The sequence below is a fragment of the Crocodylus siamensis genome, chromosome 1 (assembly GCF_052110815.1).
Source record: "Crocodylus siamensis isolate JL-2025a chromosome 1, ASM5211081v1, whole genome shotgun sequence".
NCBI classification, from domain to species: Eukaryota; Metazoa; Chordata; order Crocodylia; family Crocodylidae; genus Crocodylus; species Crocodylus siamensis.
This window is the reverse complement of record NC_143395.1, coordinates 276,729,704-276,753,678: the sequence shown is the minus strand read 5'-3', so window position 1 is coordinate 276,753,678 and position 23,975 is coordinate 276,729,704. Positions and strand designations below refer to the sequence as shown.

Here is a 23,975-nt window from a genome sequence, read left to right as displayed (position 1 = left end):
CACTGAGTCCTATGCATGGGTGGTTAAGACACTATCCAGAGAATTGGGATACTGTTGGTGAAGTCCCTACTCTGACTTCAGCGAAAGAAGTTATTCAAACTTAATATCTCACATCCCAAACAATGCTTGAAACCACCAACCTATCAATGAGGCTGGTACTTCTCCCATGTAAGTCCTTTACTGGATCTATACTAAAAAATCATACCTGTTTGTTCTGGAAATTACAACAACTACATCAACATTTCCAAAGTTTATATTTTTTCCTTAATTTTTATTTGGCCAAAACCATTCACAAAATTAACCTAATGAAAACATAGTTTTGGGCCAACCAAAACCACATCTTTCAGTGAAAAACAAAACAAAACAATAAAAACTCAAATTGCATCCAGCTCTATTTCAATACAATTTAGTACAAAAATATGATATCATGTGCCTGGCACAAAATCTAGTACATTTAAAAAATAACATTAAATGTTGCAAGCAAAGAAAATATTAGCCTGTCCCTGAAGGGTGAGACACAAAGTGTGCATCTACATGAGATGCTTAATGCACTGTAAACTAATTCTACTGAGCATTAGCGCATCATGGCTAACACACAGTAGAATTAGTCTACTGCATATTAAGCATCATGAAAAGACCATGCACCAGTGCTACTGCACTGTAGCACCAGCTACTGCACATTTACTTAGTATGTCATATAGAGGTACTACACTTAATGCACAGTAGCAACAGAGCATTAATGCAGGTATTGAAGCGTGCAAAGTATACTAAAGTAAAAAGACAGCCTCCCATTGATTTTAATAGACTCTGAATCAAGCTTTAAGCTCGTAATGAACAAGGACAAAGCAAAGACAGTCAGCTAAAGAAGCACAGAAATTCTGACTTAACTCATTTTCTAGGAAAAAGTTTGTCCATAATGCCTACATCAGTGGGTGCCAGTCCTCTTTTTTTCTCTATTATAGCCCTCATTCAGAACAGATTGGATAATGGGCACCTTACCCTGGGTCCACCTTGCACCTCTCATGGAACAGATCTTCTCCTTTACTGCCCATGTCTAGGGCTACATGCTGTGGCCCCATACAGTTTTAAGATAGAGCTTGGTAAGTTTACATTGTGATTACATGATACAGTTGCCAGAAATAGTATTGGTGGGGACTCAGGGACTGAGAAATCATTCTTCCATTCTAATATCCTATATTCTTATGTAGTACTTGAGCACCCTCCGCAATCACTGAATAATAATAATGAAGTCCTTAATGGCAGCCATCCAGGTCTCTCATTCTATTTTCTCTCCTTCTGAGCATGGGAGTCTTCTCCATGATATATAAGGACCAAGTAGCCAGTCAATATATTAAATTAAATTCAATATAAGTCAATCATTCAATTCAATATAATATTAATATTCAATGTTCAATATAATAAATTCAGCTCAATATAATAAATGGAGATATGGAACAGTAGAAGCTGAAAGAAATGGGAATAAGTCAGATGAGGAAGGAGGAATGTGATTGGTAAGGGAAGGCTGTATCTGGAGGAAACATTGGGAAGTGTGGAGAAAGGACCAGAACTGATTCATGTGTTCGTGATCTAGTGCCATTAAAGTCAATGGAAAAAATATAAAAATAAATGCTTCTTTACACTGCCTGATGGGAGCAGAATCAGGACCTGGCCTTTAGATAGAGTGACCATATCCCCCGGACAGGCTGGAACAGTCCCGGATTCTGTAGGGTGTCCCTGTGCCCCAGCTGGTTGCTGTAAATTGAAGCAGAAGTCCTGGAGTCTTCTGCTTCAGGCAGTGGCAAAGGCTGCTGCCACCCACTGTGCCTGACCTGGCTCTTGCTGACCAGTGGCCGGTGTGGAGGGTACATAGGGCTGAGCACAGCTCCTCCTGCCTGGGGCAGGGCTTGGTCGGGACAGGGTGGTCGGGGCAGGGCAGGCTGGGGCCAGGGCTCTGTCACCTGTGCGGGGTGAGTTGGGATGGCCATTTGTCTCTGGCAGCATCATGCCTTGCAACTGCGGCTGCTGCTGCTGCCCGGGCTGCGTGTGGTGGCCAGGCAGCTACCAGTGGCCAGGCAGAGGGGCCACTCTTAGGCAGGTCCAGCCTCTGCATGCGGGGGATGGAGCCTGGCTGCAGGCCTCCGTACTGTCACTCCCCACCATCAGGTTTCCTGGGAGCTGCAGGTGTGTGTGTGTGTGTGTGTGTGCGCGCATGCGCGCACGCATGTGTGTAAGATAGTAGATTCCCTTACCCCATCCCAGATTTCCTTAACCATTATATGGTCACACTACCTTTTGGCAGCCAAAGGTGAAACTGGATCTGGGCCATTACTTGTGATACGGGAAGCAATGTGGGGATTGAGGAAGAAGAATAGCCACATCAGCATACTACTTCCCACTGGGCCCACATGGGTGGGAAATAGGCAGGGAGGGACAGATTAAGATTCTGCCCAATATCTTCCCTTGCTCCTTGCCTCCCAGTAAAATCAGGCAAGCAGAGCAGAGCCTATTCACAAGAGGAAACAATTTGCTCCAGGCCTAGAGAATGCATTGATTAGTTTTTTTGTCCTTGCCTCACTTCCACAGAGCAATGGAAAGAACCATGACTCTGAGATTATATTTCCATTGCAACCAGAGATACAATGACAGCCCAGGTAGAGACATCATCTAGCTATAATATTGCTACTTGAGTTACCACCAGCAGCAAAGACCTGTGGGCTTCAGTACAGGCCAGTCCCCCAAGTAACTACGCAAATATATTTTAATGACCTGAATTAAAATCTCTGCCAATCCAACCGTGCTGCTATGATCACCCAAATTAGCTAGATTAAAACTAACTTGCATATATATGAACATACTGCAATGACACCTCCATATTTCAGTTTACAGCAACCTGGGTCTTTTAAAGGAGCATCACTGGACTGGCCTTATTCTTTGAGATAGGGTGGTATTTTCCCCTACTTTAAAATGCTTCAGACGATGTGGATGGGAAGCACCATAAAAATGAAGTATTTATTTTATATACATGTGCATTTATATATACATATAAAATAAAGGCTTCATTTATCATTATTTATATTAATTAGCATAGTTCTGCTCCCTCAGAAGACTCAGGTTGCAGTTAAACTTCAGTATGAAGGTGTCATTATGGTATGTTTAGGCATTTGCAAATTAGTTTTAATCTAGCTAATTTGGGTGATAATAACAGCCTAGCCAGATTAGCAGATATTTTCATTCAGGTCACTGAAATATACTTGGATAGTTACTTTAGCAGTTCCAAATTCTTTTTTCCACAGTAACCCTACCTCCGGCCAGCTTGCAATATCACACTTCCTGTCCAGCGGCTGTAAGTGACTCTTTGTGGAGCTCCTTAAGTTCTGTGACTCCACTTGGGGTCATAAAGCCTATTTTGGAAGCTGCTAGACCAGAATTTAACTTCAATCACATGATCCCACATATACCATTTTGGCTAGGGAACATCAGAATCACTGATTTTCAATTCTTGTTTTTGTAATGGAGAGGAACACAAGAGTGTCAAAAGGTCATTAGGTAAGTGTGGGGGAAGGTGAGATACATGGAATATACCCTTTTAATTCTTTCTACTAATTTTGAAGACCAAACAAAAATGTCAAGACCGCTTCATTTACTAGAAATTCTTACCATGTTGTACGACAGGCTCCTTAATCGGCTCACCAGCAACCAAGACAAAATGGCTTATTTCAGGATCCTAAATTGATGAATGGAATGCATTAAATAGGAACATATTTAGAGAATTTCTTGCAGACAAAATAAGGAACAGCTGGAATTTGATACTGGAGGAATTTTCTGTATAATATTAGCTCACTTGTATACTTTAAGACTAAAACCCTTTGAGGTAAGAAAAGAAATTGCCTTTTTTTTTAAGTTAGTTTAAACCCAAGAACAGGTCCAGACCAAGATCTTCATGCACCTGACAAAAAAAAAAGGGTGGGGGGGAGGGAAACGATGAAAACAAAAATGACCTTCATTCAGAGACATGTAGCAAAGCATGAATGGCATGGTACTGAAAAGTTTTAATGAGGGAAGTCATTCATCAAAGTCAGAAGGGTTACTCACATACAAGAGGCATTTTCAGGTTAGGCCCTACATTTTTTCCAATTAAAATGGTAAGTTGGCTGCAACAATAAAATTCAAGCTCAATAAAGGCAATTTTATTAACCTTACCATCATATAACATATTACATCATTGCATTTTTTTGCATCTGAGGACATTCATTACAGGATTTCACACTAATTCAAGTCTCAGCATGGAGCAATGTTTGGGAAACTAACATAATTCCCAGCTAAAATCATTAAGCAGTTATTTGTAAGGTGATGTACAAAGGGATCTACACATTCTCTACGACTAATTTACACACAGAGAGAACATTTGTTCTCCTTATAATTGCAAGGAAAAAAGAAAAAAAATGGTCCAATTAGCTCAACTGTCCCATGAATAGGATCTAATTTAGATTTAATACTATATTTATAACACAAAAATGAATTGCAATTTGAGGTTTGTCCATTGACAGGCTATATAAAATTGTTAAACTTTGAAAGGATGATTTTGGGAAAAACACTGGTTTTAAATACAGTGAATGTCTTGGGCAGAAATCTCTATTTAGGTTGTTGGAGTGGTGACTTGAAAACGTACAGCTATATGCTATGCATGAGTAATATAAAGAACATACATATGTGTGCATCAAACCACCAATTCAGACCCTGATCCAGAACCCCTGAATAGAGTCTAAATCCTAGCAAAATCAGTGGGGCTGTGTGCCAGTTTATGGTTTCATCCGTACTGATCAACTGGCAGATCATTAGGGCATGAGGCCGTAAACATGGCACTCATACTTGAGACAGCTTTAAGTTACCTAGTTCAGATACTGATAACAGGGTAAAGCTGCAGCAACACAGAGCACAGTCCATGCACCAAAAGTCTACCTGAGCAGCTGAGTATATAAATGGGCAGGTGGCCTAAGTTAAACTCCATGCTGCCATGGTGACTCTTCTTGCAGTACCTGAACTGGTAGTTACTTGACAGGTAACTCGGGTACATCCACATGTGCTACAGCTGCATCCATGCCTTTGAACACAACTCTACCTGACTACAGGATGGATGTTTAGCTTTGGCAAATATGAATCACACTAGCCATGAATTCAATGCTCAATAACTTATGTATATAGAGGGCCAGATTATGGTATTCAGACATATCTCAGAGCAGGAGACCTAGTCAAATAATGCAGGAAAATCATCAAAACATTATCAAACTCTGGATTACTTGGAAAATTTTCACCCAGTTCTACCTCAGGAAGACAGCATGTTCCAGCCTTCTGGGGAAATCATGGTACACCTTATTATTCCTTGTGTCAGCCAGGCCCCTCTTGGTCTAGTATCTGGTATCATGTAAACCAGTACAGCCTATTCCATGGTTGGGCTGTTGGTGACAAAACCAACACCCCCACCTCAGCTAGCCTGGGTGAGGAGGGGGTGTGGACACCCAGCAGGACTAAAAACAAGACCTCTCAAAGGGCAGATGAACTCCCTGTGAGCCAATGGCCATCCATACCTGGAGAGCAGATGGGCACCACCAGGTCACTCTGCCCAAAGAATCACCAGTGATGCAAAGCAACTCAACTATCCTAGGGTGGTTACAGCATCTAAGTGCCCCAACTAAAGAGCATGTTTTTTTGTAATGCTTGAATGTGCAGTAAAATAAGCTAATGTGCATTAAAGCGCACATGCAGATGTGCCTAGTAGCATCCAGATAGTCTCTAATGCGTGCTCTGGGGTGCTGCTGTATTGAGCACTAGATATGCAAAACTAAGGAGACGGTCCATGTACTGCAGAGCAAGCATCATGCTATTAATGATAAATAAGAGCTGCTGATTGGTACAGAATACCACTGTCATAACCCCAACCCTCCATGCCTTTTTGGTGAAATGTATACCTTTACGTTTCCTACTCCACACAGGAGATCAGGAGAGCAAAGGATGCAATTTTGGCTTCTTGCTGCCCTGGAGACCTATGAAAACGGGAGCTCTTTGTACTTTATATCCTCTCCCCTTCAGACAGCTATGTGGGGGTTGCCTCCAGTGTGGCTCCTAATGTGTTTAGACAATGGGTCTTCAGGGCAAAGCTGAAATGGTTGCCAACATTAATTACTGACATTCAATGAAATTACAATACTTCCATTTTTCTTGCTATAATTAAAGCTCCTTCCAAGTGCTATAAAATGCAATAAATCATAATACAACAAATCTTGGTCTAAGGGAAGGGAAGCATATCAAATATGAGGTGAAAATAATTTTACAGGTGTTGGAAAGAAGAATGAATTAAGGAGAGATGGACATCTGAAAAAAACAAATTGCATGCTCACAGCCCATCATAGCAAGACGTTATCACCTGCTAGGTTCTGAAGGGTTCCTCAACAGTCATGTAGGGTCAGAATATAATAATCTAGACAGTCAAGGCTGATGAAGTCAATCACACATATGGGCATTAAGGGTTAAACAACCAGCAGGACTCTGCTCAGATTAATCTGACACTTCATAACAGGTCACTGTAGCAAGCTAGGTGTAATGTGCACCTATTTTCCCAGAGTAGTGGACAAATATCTTGCTGCCTCTCTGAAGAAACTGGCAGCAAAGAAGATGAACTGTGAGATATTTGGCTCAGAGAAAACTACAATAATAGAACCGCATTGTTTTAAAGACAAGTGAGACTGTTGCAAAATCATTGTGAGATATAAGGGTATATGTAAGGCTGCACCAGATCGCACAACTGAATAAACACTTTTGAACCCTTTCAAATAGAACATTGCTTCAGAAAAAAAGGCTAGATTGTAAATGGTATCAATATTTTTAACCTTGCTCATGGTCTTACTAAGCAGGCAAGAGAATCTGCATGACTGCTCAGAAACCCCAGAACGACTTCTGCTCTGAGTGCAGAGAAGCAATATGACACTTAAGTTACTCAGCACAACATGACATATTTCAGCAGTGAATAACATCAACCAAGTGGCCAGATCAGTTTTTAATGCAGTCATTTTCTTACAGATTATATTCAGTTTTTTCAGTGATATTACCAAAGGGACTGCTAGTACAGTTCACAGGCAGGAGGGTATTCAAGAAATCTTATAAAACATTCTGAACTGACAGTAGTCCTCCATGGTTGAACAGCTTTGGTCCCTGATGATGCTCTGACTACATCTTGTAGTGTAGACCAGGTCACATACTAATAGCAATGTACAGATCCACTGCAACACTGCCTTTTTGGACAGTCACTAAACTACTGTGTTGAGTCCCAGTCCACTAGGCCAGTGGTGCTCAACTTTTCAGCTCCACAGGCCAAGTAAGGGGAGCAGGGCAAGTCCCTAGACTGGATCCTGTGGGCAAGATCCAGCATAGAGTTGGTGTGTAGAATTATTTTGCAAGTGTGATCCAGCATGCTTGCTTTGACCCATGTGCAGGATCTGGACAGAGAGCAACCGCACCTTGTTTGCCTGGATCTCAGCTGCCTCCATCAGTTTTTTCTCCCAGGTCCTTCTGGGAATATTTTCTGGACACAGGTTCTTTGTCTGTTACTGTCTGACAGAGAAGATGACTGCTGGTCCTCTTGCCACCAAAATACCCTAGATACCGAAACACACCCTCTCTCAGAACTCCAGGCAGGAAGGCATTTTGACCTACAGTTTAACTCTTCAGGGGCCTATGACGGTAAAAGCAGAAACACAGACAAGCTTGGCACACTATTATAAAACACAAGGATTCTTCACTGAGTGATATAGGAAATACACAAATCTAGACAAAAATAATAAACCTTGTGTACATGCTTGTCTCTTCCACTCTCAAGCCCAAAGTTCCTTAGGTCTATCCCTGTGTCTCCTCCGTCCCTTCGTTCTGCTTCAGCAATCTCTATTCCCTAAAGCCCTTCTTTAGGACAGCTAGGGAAAATTAACTGGTTCTGGCTACCTCCTTCTTCCCCACCCCCCAATCTCCTTGCTATTTTGTTTCCTGGACAAAACTACAGTTGGTAAAATTAAGTACTCTCTATTTTTGCTAGTTTAATGGGAACACAGTAAAGAATATGCCAGCAAAAGTGGGTACATGCAGTGGCACTGCACTATACAACAATTTTCACAGTAACAACTTCATAATATCAACTAGAATTCTTAAGTTTTCCACATAGATTCCCCAAACCATCACATTTCTTGGAAAGTGACGGACTTGACAACAAAAGTAGAAGATACAAGACTTGTTCCCACATTAACATTTTAGACACTGGGCCAGCCTTGGCTTACCAATTTAAGTAGTCAGTGGGACTACATGCATGAGTCAACCCATCATGACAGAACCACAAAATCATCTGATATGTGAACCCCTCATGACTGCATAAAATGTAAATTAAATGCTGAGGTTTTTTGGCTGCCTTTAGAGCTCTATTGTACTCTAATGTTTTTTTAGTTGCAACGAACACAGAATGCCCATGTCCATTTGACTGGCAAAGTCCCAGGGCTAAAATCCTGTCATGCTGCTTCATCAAAGTAAAAAGGTCTCAAAATGAGCAAAATCTTCTCCTGAGTATCTCTTGCAGCCCACGTCCTGCCTTTCATTTGGCAAGAGCATACTATGACAATTTTCTACTTTCCAGAACCACCAGTGGACCATGTGAATCAAAGTAAAAATTAGAGCAGCCCTTAAGCTGACTTACACGAGATGCCAAGCCAGGTGCTCACACTGCCTCAAAGTAATCACTATTCCATCTATGTCTACAGAATAAACGTACTCCCAAGCACACTGTGCTGCTCCAGGAAGGCTATTTCCTAAACCAGAGCAGTGCAGCCCTGTCCACATCACTGAGTTGGGGATGGGCTAATCAGCACTGTCACTCAGCAGTGCTAATTAGCCAGCCTGAAGATCTGTGGAAATATGGCTACCATGTTTCCAGTACAGGAAGCAGTAGTACATTTCCTGACCAGACACAGTGTCCCTCTCCAGCTCCCATCACTGCTGCCCAAAACTGAGTAACGGAGATCCAAGAACAGCAATTGGTTTGACTCAGCATGGAACATGCCAAAGAGTAGCAAGGTGACATTATCAAGGAAAGATAGTTGGTATAATAAAGATAACAGAGAGAGAGACAAAGGAAAAAGGGGAGAGAATGATTGGTATCTAGCACATCCAAACTAAAGCTAGATCTATGCTGGGTATGAAGCAAAAGGCTGAGGTGAGGACACTCATTTATACAATGATTTTTCAGAAGTAGTTTGCCCAATGCTACCCTTAAGACATTTGTATATACATAATAATAGAGACATGTATAATGGATGGCTCAAGAATGAATACACAGATAATTCACCTGGCAGTATAAACCATAAGAATAAATACAGAGTGGTTTAAAATGACAGCAAGACCCTGAGACCTTAGGCCCCACATCCATCTGAGGGACATCTATAATAACAACATGCTAACTTGAAAAGAAAATCCATATGGTACAAGTTGAAATTTTGGGATGAAATGTTTATTATTTACATGTGGTTTTACTGATTTAACATTTACAAATCTCAGGTCAATGAAAGGGTAAATCAGTTCTCTGACATCAACAGGAGAGAATTAATAGCCTCTCTCCTGTGGCTGTTTACAGAGAAGTAAATGTATTCTATAAAGTGTATATATTATAAAGTTCTTCTACGGCCCTACTATGATTTTTCACACTTAAGACATCAAAATACTATTCTAAGATTGTATTTGGCCTACTTCTAATTGTATTTTATCTTGTCACCATCATGACAATTTCCTAGATATTACAATTAAAATTTTACATTGAAATTCCTGTTCAAAAGCCACTAGAGGAAGAACTGGTTGGCTCATGGAAGATGGCAATGGGATTGTCACATTTGGATTACCACTTCAAATTCGGACAGTGCTATTGCGGCACTTAAACCTGGATCCAAATCAGTAATTACTAGGCATTATCATCTGGTGACTGGTGACTGGTCTGCATGAAATGAGACTAAATGTTTTAAAACTAGGCCCTTCTTGGCCATAAGACCTTAGTATAAAAGGCTTGGTGACAGTTAATACCCTTGCCAAGGCATCTGAGTGGACAGAATAAGGACTGAAGGAACAGGGAGAATGAGATCTCCTTTAGTCATCCCTTGAGCCTGCTGCTCTCAGACACAAGACAAACCTACTTCTAATTTGGATAGGCACCCACAATATCCTCTCTGAGCCGTTCATATGGTCCCCCAGAACAGCACTCCAGTTATGGGGGAATAATGCTCACATAAACATGGGGAAACTTGCACGACCACTACTGCAATTGGTTGACTTGCTACTTGTCATGAGCAAAGACAGTGATGGATTTCACCAGACTTCCTGGAGGATTGTGACTGGAAAACAGCAAACAAAATTAACAGTGGGAGAGGTAGTAGGGGAGAAGAGAAGTGTAATACAACACAAAAGAATGATAAATCTTTGAATTTTACATCAGTTGTTTCGTAAACTTTAGAATAATCTGATAAACTGTGATGGGAAATGGTGATAAAATAAAATAAACTGTGACCTGTAAACAATACACCCTCTTGATGAAAAATAACTAGGTGGAATTCAAAATGGAAATTGTATATTACAAATCTGCTAAAGTCCTTTGTATCAGTTGTTTATCATAGAATCACAGAAAAGCCACAAGGGACTTGCAGAGGTCAGATTCAGAGGTGCTTCTGTGACCAGGTAGAGAAGTTCAGGGTCAAATATGTTAATCCCAAGCAACAAAATATACTTAAAATTTATTTTTAAATAAGACATAGAATAAACAAACAAAATGTCCAATCCTTCTCTTCCTAGAAATCCCCACATCTCTTTCTTGACATTCTAACAATCTACTCCTCCTTTAATATCCCTTGCCTTTTCATACCTCTGTTTCAAATGCAAACTCTTCAAACTTGGGACCACGCCTTTACATTTGTCAGCGACAGCAGTTTTGGGGAGCATTTGCCATAAAGAACTTGCCATTTCTTCATGACAGAAATTAAGGGTTAGATGTAGGTTTCAATCCAGGTGAGAATGCTTCTATTCCTCTTCCTATTAAGACATTTGTATCCTCATAGCAATATAGACATGTATAATAGATGGCTCAAGAATGAATACACAGATCATGATAATTTATCTAGCAGCATAAACTATAAGAAATACAAAGCACTTCTTTCTCTTCTGTAATCTCACTTCATTTCCCATTGTCTCCAAAAAATATTCAGACTCTCTGGGTGCATCTGAATGTGCGCTTTACTATGGAGTTGACTAATTAGCTCCGCAGTAAACCATCACCATCTACACGTATGCTTGTATTAGGGTGCAGTAAATTAAAAAGCTCTGCTGTAGGATAGTACTGTCCGAGACAAGTACTATCCACTACTCTATGGTGTCCACTACTCTATACTGTCCACTATTCTATGGTGGAGTAATTTATCCTGCCTCAACTCACATGTAGTCAATGACTGGGGCTGGCTGGGGCATGAGGGTGCTACTGTGTGGGGGCTGCCTGCTGGCTAACCCCACACTGTAGCACCCTCATGCCCCAGTCGTCCCCACCACCACCCAGCAACAGCACCCGGAGCCTGGGACTGACCCCGTAGCCCACTGCCAACCTGAGATTGCTCTGTCCTGGCTCCAACTGCTGTGGTCCCAGGCACACATGTATATGCTGTGCCCAGGAGCTGCTGACTCCAGTGCAAACTGCACCAGAGTTTATTGCTCCATGCTAATTGCACATGTAGATTTAACCTCTAGGACGAATTTGTTAAGGTTAATGAAGCAGACCTTTGTCTTTTTTAGGAAAAGGGCTTATCTTACAATACTTATTCACTGACTTATTTAAAATATTCATAATTAATAAAGGAATCATAAAAGAGGTTAAATGAACACCCTGAATGAAATCCTCACTGCCTGGAAGTAATGGTAAGTCTCTCCTGTTGGGATTTCACCTCCTTATGTGCTTCTAGAAGGAGGGACTGGTATGCATGATCAAGAAGTAAAAAAATGCCATTAAGTCTCTTTATGAAAAGGACAGGTGTGCTGGTATGTTTGACTTTTTTCAGCTTGTGAAGTTCTGATGGCATCTTTATACATTAAGAGAGAATAAAGGGAAAAAAGAAACTACCAATCACAGAAATAATGTTACAAATTTCCACCTGAAATCTTACACAGAAGTGAGCTTTAGGCTACAATCATTGAAGCAGAAGTACCTTATTTTCAAACTGAACACAGTCACCATCATCCAACACCACTGTGTGGTGGGGTTCAATTTTTTGTTTGGCAGCATCAGGGCCTTTGAACAAAAACATATTTAAAAAGACAATGAACAGCATGATCAAAGTTATAAATTATGAATTTGTTATTCCTTTCTTTCCAAACATTCTGTGATAAAGGCTCCTATACATGTGCTCAGAGCTTGCTCCAATGCACTGGAAATCTAGTATGGAAATTGATGCGCACTGGAAACCTTCTGCATCGTGTGTATCAGTGTCCCAGTGCATCTCTGCTCTGAAAAAATGGTGGTGAGGCACTTTGAAATAAAACACGTTCAATGAGCTTTAGGTCAAAGCACCCCATTTCCATTTTTTCAGTGCAGGGATATGTAAGGATGCTGATACACATGACACATGGACGTTTTTAATTAGCACAGTTCGCTAACTAAAGTGCTGGTGCTGTGTCCCACAGCACATGTAAAAATGCTCTTAAGTTATTATACTCAATGTGCTTTTTACAAAAATTAACTTTTCCCTAATAGTTTTGCTCCTTTCACACATACACAAGTCCTCCTCACCAGATGAACAAATCCCATTTCTCTTATTCTCTCACGATTATCTTAAGACAACTGCAACTGATTAAGAATTAATTGAGAACGTTCCATTTGAGAATGGAGGCTTGATGGAAATTAACTTACGTGAAATACTAATAAGCAAGTGCCTGGTATAGGGGTTGCAAAGAGATCTATGAGGGTACAAAACTGCTAACCCTTTCTGGATAGATGCAAGGGGTCTTAACAAAGAGTCCCAAGACCTTTTTATGTTGTAACATGGGGTCCTGGTATAAAACTGCACAATTACAATACTTCTACAATAAAAGAAATGAAGAATTCAAAGACAATCCCTAAATTTGAGTAGTTGTACTCAAACTGTTCTGGAAACTATTCAGATAGGATTTTTATATTTTCAGAGAAGAAATCTGTCCTAAGGCCTTATGTCTCATGTTTCTTAACTAAAGTTTCTTAAGAGGGATCAAGGGGGTGCAGAGTGCCCTGTGTGAGCCTTCTTTTTTTACTATTGGTCACAGACTAACAGGATGTGACTACGCATTTCTAGTTGATTCTGGGTGGAAGTATTGAAGAAGGGAGTCTTCAAGTTCTTTCCCTGTGTACCACTTAGGTCGCTCTCCAGTTCAGAGTGTGAATAATTTAGGATACTACCACTCTGAGTGATGATATAGTAAAACATGATTTGTTATTTTTTCTGAGTGAAATTTCCAAGCACTTCAAAACTGAACAAATGAAACTGATAAATATTTTCCAGAAAAAAAACTGTTGTTTTTTAATTGGAATTCATGTGCAGCTTCTTTCAGGACTGTTTATATGATACAAAAGTACAAGACAATGGGAAAATGATCAGTGTTTATCATGCGTCAGATGAAAGTAGAGCAATAAACTTAGCCATACGTTACAGCTGAAAGGCCAGCTGTAGAGATAGAGTGCTCATCTTGGTCCCTCTATGTGCCTTTTGTAAATGAATATTCAAGGGTAGGACAGGATGACAGGGTTGCTGGAATCAGTTTTTTCATTATGAAAGAACATTGATGCATTTAAAAACAATTAACTGGACTTAACAAAACAATACGATAATGTTTAAAAAGTGTCCCTATACTGCAACAATCAGCAGGGTTCTTTTAAGAATAACCTATTACACATCCTAAGTATTTTCTATTCTATTGTCCTTCCAGGGAATTCAAGCTTAGATAACGTCAGCACAAATTCTCCAAGAATCTGAGATTCTGACTTTTTATGGGATCATTTCTACTTCCTTAAAACATTTGTATTGGATGGACAGAGGTTATAATGTCATGGTCTGAAGAATTACTTCATATTAGGTATAGAATAGATCTAACCCATGTTTTTCTCCTGTTCTGGCAATTCTGTCTTCATGGTTGAATGGTAGGCCCTTGATCCAGTCTGCAACATTTTAGATTTATTTTCCAAAAAAAAGTATATATGAATGGTTTACACAGGAACCACAGAGCAGCAGTACAGAGGGCAATATCTATGTTCACAGGTAATTTCTCTGATATTTTATTAAATTACCTCATTTTCTTAATGCAAATAAAGTATGTCGCAAAGGACAAAATATTTTTAAATAGCTTTCAGTTATAAAACCAGCCAAATCAGATAAGAACTATTTTCCACCGCTAACCTTGGCCAGGAACACTAAGTGTAACAGTACAGCTCAAAAAATTCCCACTAAAAAGAATTCAACTGCAAATATTGTTAGATTTGGCTTTCCAAGCCTTGTAAAAACACAGGAAAAGCTACCTGAAAAACCTGGTTCTAATTTAGTACCAGAGTAGTTTCATAAAATATCACTTTATCAGCTACTGTTTATTTATTCCCCAATGGATCTAGTTCTCTTTTAGTAGAGCTAAATAGGCTGTAATTCCTAGTATCCTGAGGCATATTGCCTAGGATAATAATAAAATAGGTCCTGTTCTTTTTTGGTTGCAAGTCCAGATCAAGGTTGTAAACTTTATGTAATCCCCCATAGAAAGGATAATTGTTGGGCAAGGGATGTAAAATGCCCTCTCTTCCCTCTCGGGTTATCCACCTGGCAGATCACATAGGACAGAGAAGCCTGTAAAGTGGCTACTATTCACCTTCTTGCACACATGGGTAGAAAAAAAAGAAAGGGGGAATCATTTACACCACCCCTACATGCAGTTCAGTGCAGCTCAGCTTCTGCGCTAGGGGAGGTAACCTGGACTAGGTTAAGACTTGCACAGGTTACTTCTGCTGTTCTTTAAGTTGGGACCAGACTAGTATTATCAGTTGTTCTCTCGCTTTTGCTTTGTTCCCATGGTAACACATCTTTGTGTTGACCCTTACTCAATTTAGCCCCTGCTAAGCAGTTTATTCCATCAGTTGTGAGTATCTATCCTTTGTTAGATGGGAGATGGGGACAGGGAGTTACACCACCTGCATTTCTTGATTTGCTCAGCACCACCTATCATTTTGCTGTAAAGCCCGATATACATACACCATTAGGAATACCTTTCTTACAGACCAACCATTCTCTGTCTGACCTCACTGTTCTCATGCACAAGGGATATATACCTAAGATGTTTAAAAGAGAAACTTGGGAACAAAATCCATAAACTGAGAGGTGTGACATTTGTCATGTGATTGGCCCCCTGAAAGGACGCTATGGCCATGCTGTGACTTACATGCATGGCTGCAGAGCACTTTAAAAGTGGTCTATTGTGAGATAAATTAACTCTCTTTTAATGAGGGATTAGATGAAGGTGCTCTGAAGTGGAGAACCTTAGGGAACTTCTGTTACCTAGGATGTGTTTGTCAGTGCAATCAGGGCTGGGCTGACTCAGCTCTGTCTGCCATGCTGGCTGCAGGAAGGGAGTGGAGAGAAGGGATGGGGTGGAGCTGTGGGCTGGGGTTTGCCTGACCTGAGATAGAGCAGGGGGACGGGATGGGTGGGGAGGGTGGATTGGAGCCCCACCACCATGCAGTGCTCCCCCAGTTCCATCCCCCTGCAGCTCAAGTCAGACAAACCCCAGCCTTCCCTTCCCTTCCTGCAGACAGCACCGGAGCTGGGGCAGGGACCAGGGCTAGAGGAGGAAGGCTGAAGGCAGGCAGCTCTTCCTCTGGATTGGCTCCAAGTGGAGCTCGATCCCCTCCCACCCCAGCCCAACAAAAAAATGGTCACTCTAACTTATAGTACTTTATATGAAGCACCATGAGTTAGAGCAGGGACCTGTATGTCTATCAACACCCTGAGCACCAAGGGCTAAAACACTGATATTGGTTTTATGGCACATTATAATTTATCCAGTTCTACACAAGGAAGGTGAGAATGACCCTACTCCCTGCTTTGGCAGGCCTTGATCTCCAACTAATTAGCCTCTGATACTAATTATGTCTGCTACCCCTGATAATTTCTCTCAGCCTGTCCCCTCTGCTGTTTTCCTATGCTGTGCCTAGCTTCCTGTGATCAGGGACCTGATGAAGAATGTCTTGCACTCAGAAGCTTGTCTAACTTTATCCCAAATATATAGTTGTTCCAATAAAAGATATAACTCTAAGAAATCATTGCTTCATGCATTTTATCAGCACATCCCTTATCCTGCAGGTTGCTCTCCCAGCTTAGTCCCCCTGCCTCCGTGTGAAGTCCACCAGGGCTCTGTGGAGGCCTACACAGAGGAGACAGCAGGAATGGGGTCTAAATCCATTGGATGAAATTGTTAAATGGATCTAAAGAGGAATATTGAAAAATTAAGTATCATCTCTTAATTTGTTCTTGATGAGATTTTTGGTTAAAACAAGAGAGTATCAACAGTATCAATCATAGGGCTGAGAGGGACCATAAATATCATCTAGTCCAAATCTTGATGCTTACAAGAGTATGGCTGACAACTGCACTAACAGATTACCATGTTTTGATATTTTTAGGTTTTTAAGACTAGCTTCTTAAATATTTTGGGGTCAGATCTTCCCTTATTTTGCTTAGACATTTTTGAGACTTTGAATTCTTTCCATGAACAACTTAAATAAAAGAGTCACCAACTTACCAACATACACATTGCCAGATATTGTGTAAATAAAGGATGTCCATCCTGAAATACAATTGAGGAATATTAAAGATTAGTTGAGACAGTTTTAATATGCTAGTAACTATACTGCACAGAATTATGCAAATATTGCATGTTCCATTCTTATGTAAATATACTAGGTTTTTCTTAATCATGTAAGTATGTTCTAGCTTAAAGAGACATCAGCGACTTAAATTAAGATTTCCATCTGAAAATGTTGTGCTTCCTATTTTTACAAGTAATTCCTAATATCACTATAATTGGAAACAGTTAGAGAAACATTTTTCTCTGTTATTGAATTCTGTGCATTTAACAATGCTCAGTGTGTGGTCAGCTTTGCAGCTTCTCCTGTATGATCTGTCAGTTATTTGTACAGACTTCTAGCACAGAAAGACAGGAGAAAAAAAATCTTAAAAAACCTCCCAAAATATATTCTTTTTCTGGGGCACTTCTTTAGCTCCCAGAGCCATAAAACTGAACAGTCCTAATGCTTGCGGATGCAACATAAACCTCATCCACAGGGATCACAGTGGTTATTTGTCTCTAACAAAAAGGGATGTTTTCCACATGTCCATCAGAATTCCACACCAGGACTCCTATTCTTTCAGTCCAAAGGAATCCTGCATATGATTTGTGCATTATCACTGATACACAGAGAAATTGCTATTCTCTGTAGGAAGAATCCCACAGTCCTGCATTCAAGAAATCCTGACTGGTTATTTAGTCAAGTAGATCACTTTTTAACTTGCTATGGAACTCACAAAGTAGCCCATTTTGATCTGTTGCTTCATCTGACAATAAAGATTTTAACTCCATGTCCATCTCCCTTCAAGGTGATATTAGGTCTTCCAAAATTTCCTTCAAGTCCTCTGGGATTTTAAGCATTATATCCTCTCTCAAATCATTTCCAGTAGAGCACTTTTCTACCTCTGTTTTGCCTAAAGTTTTGAGAAAACATCACAAATTCCATGTAAATCTCCTTGGAGGAAAAGTACTCAAGTGTGCCATCTTTTCCTTTCATTAGAGACAGTTATCAATTTACTTTTCCTGGCTCTGAAATACCAGTACCAATATTCTATTTCTTTATTACTCTCCTTGCAGTAGTTCTCTTGCATTAACATCAGACTTTCTTGGTGTTATCTATTAGTAACATATTTTCCTTATTCATACTGACAGATTAACATTTGATTTGACTTTTTTCTTTGTGCAATTCTTTTAAAGAGCATGGGCCAAATCTTTAGCTGGTGCAGTTTCAATACTAGTTACCTAACTTATACCATCAAAAGACTAGACCTGCAATTTTTTTTCAAGGCATTCTTAGCTAGCTGTTTCTCTTCTGTAACATATAAAGCCAGGTTTACCTCTATCAAATATTTTTCTTATTTCCTGATTCAAAGTCTGTCATTTGGTATAATATATCACTTTCGTCTTCTGCCGCATATTTTAATTTAGAAACCTTCTCCATTATTAACTGCACTTGTTTTATAGTCTCACTTTCACCACGTAAACCACAGTGGGATGTAATTAAATTTAAGAAAGCAGCTTTTGTTCTGTAACAGCCTATAGTCTATGCTGGGGGAAATAATTAAATTTAATAGAAGCTGTAGTTTCTCATTTGAGATGTGGAGCACTACAGCAGAGATTATAATAGGTCCTATTTATGCACATACGTAGTAACCTCCAAAATGCAGTAATATGTAGGAGTTTCTGAGCCATTAGTGGGAATTAAAAAGGTTTATATTTTAATGTACTGGTCTGATTTGTAGCTGATGTCTGCTATATTGTCCTATATTCTACTATCTGTATTGCAACCAAGTTAACGCTGCTCTTAAAACTTTAAACGTTGTAATTTTAAACTATTTCTGTGTGTTCACATTTAAAACAGACTTGTAGCAACGACTTTACAAACGACACTTAAATTCCATCACTTCCAATAAGCAAACAAACAAAGGGATTCATTTTCTGAGCCACCATTGTGTCCGATGCAGGTCTTATAACACCACTCTTTCCTCCATGAACATTGCATAAAAGGCAGTCTGGTACATTGTTTAATATGCCCAATGGAATGCTGGAAGATGAAAGCTTTATTCCTAGCTCTTTCACTGACCTAGTGCATGATCCTGGGAGGTAAACTGCTTTGCTTTTTTGTGCCTTCCATCTCCCTATTTGCTAAATGTATAGTGATAATTCACTTTCTGAAGTGTAATCTGAAAGTGATACATAACAGTTACTTCTGGGTATGTCCACACTACCTATTTGGTGATGTAAGGCATTTGCTCTTGGGTACACTCCACCAACCATTCCCACTCCCATATGCTAGTCTCAAAAATGAAGTGGTGAAGCAACATCTGCAGCTGCTCTCAAGTATACCAGAGAGAGAGACAGTGCACGTGAATGGAAATGGGGAAATAAAGTAGATGTACCCCCTGGATAGTTCTTACCTAGGTTGGAACCTTAGCCTAGCAGGAAAAGAAACCATTGTTTCAAAGCACACACCCTTTGGGATTTTCCCTGTTATTTCCAAAGTGGAACAAAAAGGTTTTAATAGTACTTTTATGTCTCCTACTTCAGGAATAGCTGTAAACATCTATATACTCCCCACTACCTGGGCTTGAGTCTCAGGCCCGCTTCTGCATCATTACACCAGAAAAATATAGCTTATTCACTTCTAAAAGAGGGTCACCAGCTTTCTCCCTAAACCGAAAGCTTTAGAAAGACATCTTAATCAGAATCTGGAGGTCTTTGGAGATAACACAACACTTAGATTGTACTAACCTAATTATTTTGTTTCATTTACTGATGTTTTCTATCCTTCTGTTATGCTTGTAACCGATCTGCTAACACAGAGACAGGCAAAGTCCAGCACATGGACCAAATCCGGTCAGCAGCGGACTTTATTTCCCAGCTGCCCCTGCACATGGCTGAGGCCCGGAGACCTCAGCCACACCTGCTCTGTGAAAGCTTAATTAAGGCTGGGGTTGCCATGGAGGCCAGCCTCAGCCGCACTGGCAGGGCATGAAGCAGGCCGGAGCAGGAGGCTGCTCCAGAGCTGCTGGGATCTTGCGATGCAGGCAGCTTGCTCCAGAGCCAGGCAGAACTGCGATTTGCAGCCTGCATGCTCTGGGCAGGGGTGCACAGGTAGGGGATTGTGACTCTGCCCCAGGTCCTTGCAGCGGTGAAGCCCTGTCTGGAGCAGAGGCAGAGTTGTGGGGGAGAGACAGGTCCCAGCCTCCTTCCCTGATCCACTGGTGGGGCAGCTAGCAGCAAAGTATTGCTGGAACCTGAAGCCTGCCCCTCCCCTGCAGCTCTTTCCAAGCTCCCTACTCCCACTTGGGGAGTCAGGGCCTGGAGTTCCCTGCTGCTAGGGCAGCAGGCAACTCCCGGGAGCAGGGAGCAGTCTCCGCTCACAACCAGGAGACAGCTCCCTGCTAGCTCCTAGGCTAGCACCCGGGGGGAACCTAGAGCTCTCCCTGGCTGCTGCAAGACACTGGTGCAGTGCTGGAGGCAGTGGCAGCAGACTGCTTCCAGAAGAAGTAAATCTGCTCCCAAAAGGGCACACATGTAGATTACTTTGGAGTAAACTCCCGTGGTGGGGTTTACACAAATTACTCTGGAGTAAACCCGTCCAGCAGCATCTGCACATGTAGACACGTGCAAATGGAATAAATTCTTAAGCCAACAACTGGAATGTGACATTTTCTAAATGACACTAGCATGGGAAACAGGCCTGCTATGCAATTCCTTATATGTATTCATCTTCCAATCCAGCAGTAATAAGAGTAGAAATAAAGAAAAATTAAATTATCTTGTAGAGAAGACTCAGTATAATAGGGAAATGTACTTAAGCATGGCAAAAGATTTTCAGGGATGCAGTTATACAACGGTTTATAATAGAGTTTGGATGATATTCCCTATCATGTTAGCACCCCTTGAACTTCCTAATATCTTGAATTATGCTATGTCTGCAATGTCCATGAAACTTTTGTTATATAAACTAAAAGGGTATTTCTGATTCTCTGGTTATTTTAAATTATTGAACATTTTTCAGTCTTTTTTTCTGCATGCTTTCCAAATCCCTAATTCTTTCCTTCATGAATCCTCTTCTGATTCTTCATTATCACCAGCCAAACTTCTATCTCCTTCTTCAAGTCCCATATTTTTAAATGATAGAACATGCATACTTTGGAAAACCCTTATGACCCTCTCCGAGTAACAGCCCAAGCTAACTCCCACATTGTGATCTGACTCCTAACTAGCACTGCCAAAAAGCATGGCTCTCAACTACTGAATACATCCATCCACCCATTCTCTTCTCCATAATATATTTGCCCCAGGTCTAAATCCACTTCCTTTCTGCTTACTCTGCTAATCAGTTTTAGATGCTACACTCCTTCTCCAAGCAAATGTCTTCAGGCACTATTGTTGTTGGCACACCATTTCTGGCTAAGTTTCTGCAGAATGTACGAAGAACATTCATTCAGTTTTGTACTCTGCAGATGGTAATGCATTATTAAACAGTGCCACTCTCTCTCAAGTTTTATTCTTAGAAAGACATTTCAAGTTAAAACATAATTTTCCAATTTCCTTACCTACGTCATATACATCACCTTAAAATACAGAAAGCAAAAGATCTCAATGAAGATCATTTAATTGGTACTGCTTAATCTGCATTTTCTCTCATGTTGGGAATTGAATGTAGAGTAGTCCCTTTCATGTTTGCTTGTACTTATTTTTGAGTAATTTACAATTTCAGATTTCCACAAATTAACTTAATGCCATCACATTTCGGTTGCAAACCATGACAAAAAAAGTTTGCATAAGAAAATGGCATCCCCCAGAATTAAAAAAAAATGTCATGATGATATTTAGATTTTGTAAATACTCTGGTTTTAGATTTTTACAGTACTGATTTTTACAAAACCTCCTATTTTGGACCTACTTTGTCCTGTTAGCATTCATTTATTAATTAGTAATTACATCTCCTGTTGTATTTTCAAATCATAGCATAAACCCTGTTGTTCACAACAGCCTTGTGAAGCATGTAACAAACTGAGGTTTGATCTAATGGAAGTGTTTCCCTGACTTCAACAGGTAACAGATCAGGCCCACTAACCCAGCTCCTATGGGTAGGATAGAACAGAAGTCAGGGTCCCTGCCTTCCCAGGTGGCAACTATCTTATTGAGTCATACTCCCTCTGAATGCTTTCCTTCTGGTTCCACATACCTTCCACTCTTGGCTATTCAGTGTGCAACCTTCAACAGACTGGGTGTAGGATATACCTGACAATGGCTAACTTATAGCCTGGTAATTAAGATACTTTTCTGGGAATTTGGCCTAATAAATCATCTCAAAATATGTATGAAGTGCGTATGCACGTGTGTTTAGGTAACCATGTCAAGCATTAAGGCTTGTACTGTGTTCAGGGGGTCACATGTCCACTGGGCAAAGAGGGGCCTAAAACCTGGGTCTTCTACTTCCTGGGCAAGTGCCCTGGATGCTAGGCTACTAGTGCAAAACTATAAGGGCCCTCCACCTTCTCCTTTTCTTGCAGGTTTCATGTAGTTATACACCTTTCCAAGATCTGAAATCTGCATGAGTGATATGTTGACAACATATGGGTCGCAGACTTGATCCAGCCCATGGAGCCAGTGGACATGTCCCACAGAGTAGGAGGGCTTTTCCTGTGCTTGCACCAGCAAGGAGCTGTGTTAAAGGCAGATGGCTTCCAGCTGTGCTGGCACCACTGCTCCATCTCCCCACCCTCCCAGCACTAGTGCAACATCAGCAGTGGGGGGGCTTTGCCTGTGCCTGCTCCACAGCCAGGCAACTGGGAGTTGCACTTGCACCGCTGCCACTTCTCCCAGCCCCCTGCTTCCTGTCTGTGGTACAGGTGCAGTGTCCAACCTGTGGGGAGTTGTGTTGGGGCTAGGCATCTGCAAACTATCTGCACTGCAGCTGCTTCCCTCCTCCCCTCCCCAAGCTGTAGTGTCGGTACAACTTCCAATTGGACGGGGCCCAGGTGGCTTCCCATTCTGCCCAGCTGTGGTGAGGTAGGGGTGGGGGAGCAGGGAGAAACAGTGGCAGTGCCAACACAGTTTACAGATACTTGGTCCTAGCACAGCTTTCCACCAGCTGAAGGTTTTGCCCAATCCATGCCGCATCTGAAAACAAAGGGGCTAGGAGAAGCAGCAGCAGTGCTACCTGGCCCCAGCATGGATGCAGGGAAAGCCCCAAACTGCTGATACCCTGCCGGTGGCTTGAAAAAACTTGCCACCCTTAGCACGTGGCCCAAAATACGAATTATGCACCCATACATCAATTTATGTGTCTAAAGGTAGAGTTGGATTTGTGCTCAAACAGACAGAAAAAACATTATACTTTATAATACGTCTCATTGATCCATAGCAACAGCTCCCCCTCCTCTTCTGAAGCTGCTCCAAGTTTGTATTTGTCCATTCCCATAGCTATCAAAGCATCAAGCATGCCAGCTATGTTACAAAAACTATAAGGCAACAAGACTAAAGGCTCAGATAAAAAGCAAAAAAGGTTTCTGTTAAGTTACAATATATTAAAAGATGAACACAAGACCTTTTTTAGGGCACTATCAAAACTTTCCAGTAAAAGAATAATAGTATCATCTCGAATAGGCAAAGAAATTTCAAAGAAAATGAATGCAGCAGCCAAAACCTATAAGCTGCTTCATTTTCAGGTTGTCTTTCTTGGGATGAGACATGGTACTAAGGCACAACTGATTCCCCCTGCCCTTCCATTCACAATATTTTATTTAGTATCATCAGTATGGTAACATGCAGAGAAACAAGCAGGACAAGGTGGTGGTTTTCAGTTTACTAAGACATATATGTACAGATGTGTTCGCTGTGAAATAGCCATGTTGTTGTGACATGTAACTCCATTTATAAAATAGTTGAAGCAACTTGCTTTATAGCTGGTTGAATATGGCTTTATTATGTTCACTTATTGGACATGTTAGCAGCTCTAGTTCAGTTATATACTTAACCATATACTTGAGTGGGAACATGGTATTAGCAGGTCCTTAACTGATTTGCTAAATCGGAGTCCACATGCCCTACCT

General features: G+C 40.9%; 1 protein-coding gene across 2 annotated transcripts in view; it reads right to left on the bottom strand.

Annotated features, from left to right (window-relative positions):
• PIR (pirin) overlaps window positions 1-23,975 on the bottom strand; it is a 125,976-nt gene that overhangs the window by 1,855 nt on the left and 100,146 nt on the right. For both annotated transcript variants that reach the window (XM_090063250.1, XM_090063259.1), the window contains exons 7-9: window positions 16,861-16,905; window positions 12,261-12,343; window positions 3,658-3,724 (exon numbers count right to left, since the gene is read on the bottom strand). In XM_090063250.1, coding sequence (XP_089919376.1) covers window positions 3,658-3,724; window positions 12,261-12,343; window positions 16,861-16,905 — 195 coding nt within the window. The remainder of the gene's footprint in view (window positions 1-3,657; window positions 3,725-12,260; window positions 12,344-16,860; window positions 16,906-23,975) is intronic.